General features: G+C 36.0%; 1 protein-coding gene across 1 annotated transcript in view; it reads right to left on the reverse strand.

Moving 5' to 3' along the window:
• LOC103746312 (pancreatic alpha-amylase-like) overlaps window positions 1-1,819 on the reverse strand; it is a 12,940-nt gene that overhangs the window by 9,150 nt on the left and 1,971 nt on the right. The window contains exons 3-5 of the mRNA XM_029553726.1: window positions 1,616-1,734; window positions 1,390-1,515; window positions 4-175 (exon numbers count right to left, since the gene is read on the reverse strand). Of these exons, the coding sequence (XP_029409586.1) occupies window positions 4-175; window positions 1,390-1,515; window positions 1,616-1,734 (417 nt within the window). The remainder of the gene's footprint in view (window positions 1-3; window positions 176-1,389; window positions 1,516-1,615; window positions 1,735-1,819) is intronic.

Below are 1,819 nucleotides of genomic sequence, written 5' to 3' on the forward strand. Positions count from 1 at the left end.
AGCATGGATGGCAATAAATGGGTCCTCAGCTGAGTTACTAATGGAAAACTGCGCTGTGCCATCCCCGGAAACCTGGACTTTAATTCCTGTGCAACTGCCATTGCTTTTGTCTCCAGAAATGACATCACAGTATGTGCCAGCAGGAAGACCAGTCTGTAACTTTGCTGACAGTGACCTGAAAGCAAAAAAGTTAATATTTAAATTAAGCTCAACACAGTCAAGTGCACGAGGATCAACAGTCTCTAAAACAGATGGCAGAACTTTGTGCTGTGGGACTGTAAGAAGAAAAGGCCTCAGTGAGAAAAATCCCAACACCAAGACCTCTCCGGTTGGAGTGAAAATATTTTCAGGATCTATTCCTCTTTTCAAAGACTAGCAGATTCCCAGGCTGTGGGGAATTCTACCAAGCAGTGAAAGTCAAAGAGTATCAGTGTAGTTTTCAGATAAAACCACCACCTGTGAGGAATATATTCATTTAAAATTTGTCCTCTGCTGACCTACAGAAAACACTAATTAATTTTAGGAACGGTAATGGCATCATTTCTCCAAATCTTACTTGCTTGAGAGGTGCTAAAATCCAGGGCTACAGGGTAAAATAATCTAGATTACTGTGGAGAAATACAGTTTGGAATATAAAGCTATTTGTACAAATTTATTTTCATTCTTTCACATAGAAGATGAATGAAATTACAGAGCTAGCTATATGTTTGTCACTAAAGTAATGATACACTTCAATTATTTCCTTTTCAGCAATAAATTATGCTTTATGCTCAATATAATTTAAACCTGAGTACAAGTTGAATTTGGAGAGATTTCACCTGCTTGCATAGTGATTCTCTGAGCTATAGTCCTACACAAGAGGTGATCATTAATACAGATAGGATGTTATTGTCCCAAATGAAAGGACTTTAATGAAAGTCTTAGAAGCTCAATTAAGCACCCCTGAAAGCAAGAATATATAATGAGGAACTACAGATATACTTCAAAAACATTTATCATACAGAAATAGAAACCTGAAGACAATTTATCAGAAGAATGGATAAAATAACAGTTGACATTCAGATACTCTAATACTCTGTACATTCTTTAGTGATTTTGTCTCTTATGATTATGTGTTTTATGGCGTGCACTTTATGAGCATTAAATATGAATGTATACGAATGACATGCTAAGAATACACAAGAGTTCACCTGAAATATGGGGAAAATGGGAAAATGAGACAAGAAACATAGACACTTTGTATTTTCTGCAATTTGCAGATATCTTTGCTTCCTTAAATTCATTAATATAAAAATTCTCAGATATAAACATTTCTAATGATTAGGGAAAATGAAGAATGATACATGAATATAATGGTATAAAATCCATTTATAATTGGTATCTACTTACCAGTCATCATTGTTAAAGACAATGAAGCCTTTGTTTCCTCTTCCAAAAGCTACTTGGTTGCTACCATTGTCCCACCAGTTTGCAAAAGGCTGGCCATTAACTACATTTCTGAAGGCAACCATGTTCCTATAAGCACAAACATGTCATATTCTGGTACCCCAAAGTGTCAATGATTTAAAATGAAATGTTATGGAATGAGATAATATTTCACAGAACATGTTCCCACCTGATTTGCCGCCACCGATGTTCACCCTCCCCCCCGTTTCCACAAGTGCTATCTGCATTAATGGTCACTTCTTTGATGGCACCGTTGTTATTTGGTGGTCCAATCCAATCATTAACATCCTTCATTATTGAAAATATTTCAGGTTTTCCATACATACATATTACCCTGTTCATTTTCCACCATTTCAAACCCAATGAGTTGTGC

This window comes from Nannospalax galili, unplaced genomic scaffold (genome assembly GCF_000622305.1).
Source record: "Nannospalax galili isolate Female #2095 unplaced genomic scaffold, S.galili_v1.0 scaffold1484, whole genome shotgun sequence".
NCBI classification, from domain to species: domain Eukaryota; kingdom Metazoa; phylum Chordata; class Mammalia; order Rodentia; family Spalacidae; genus Nannospalax; species Nannospalax galili.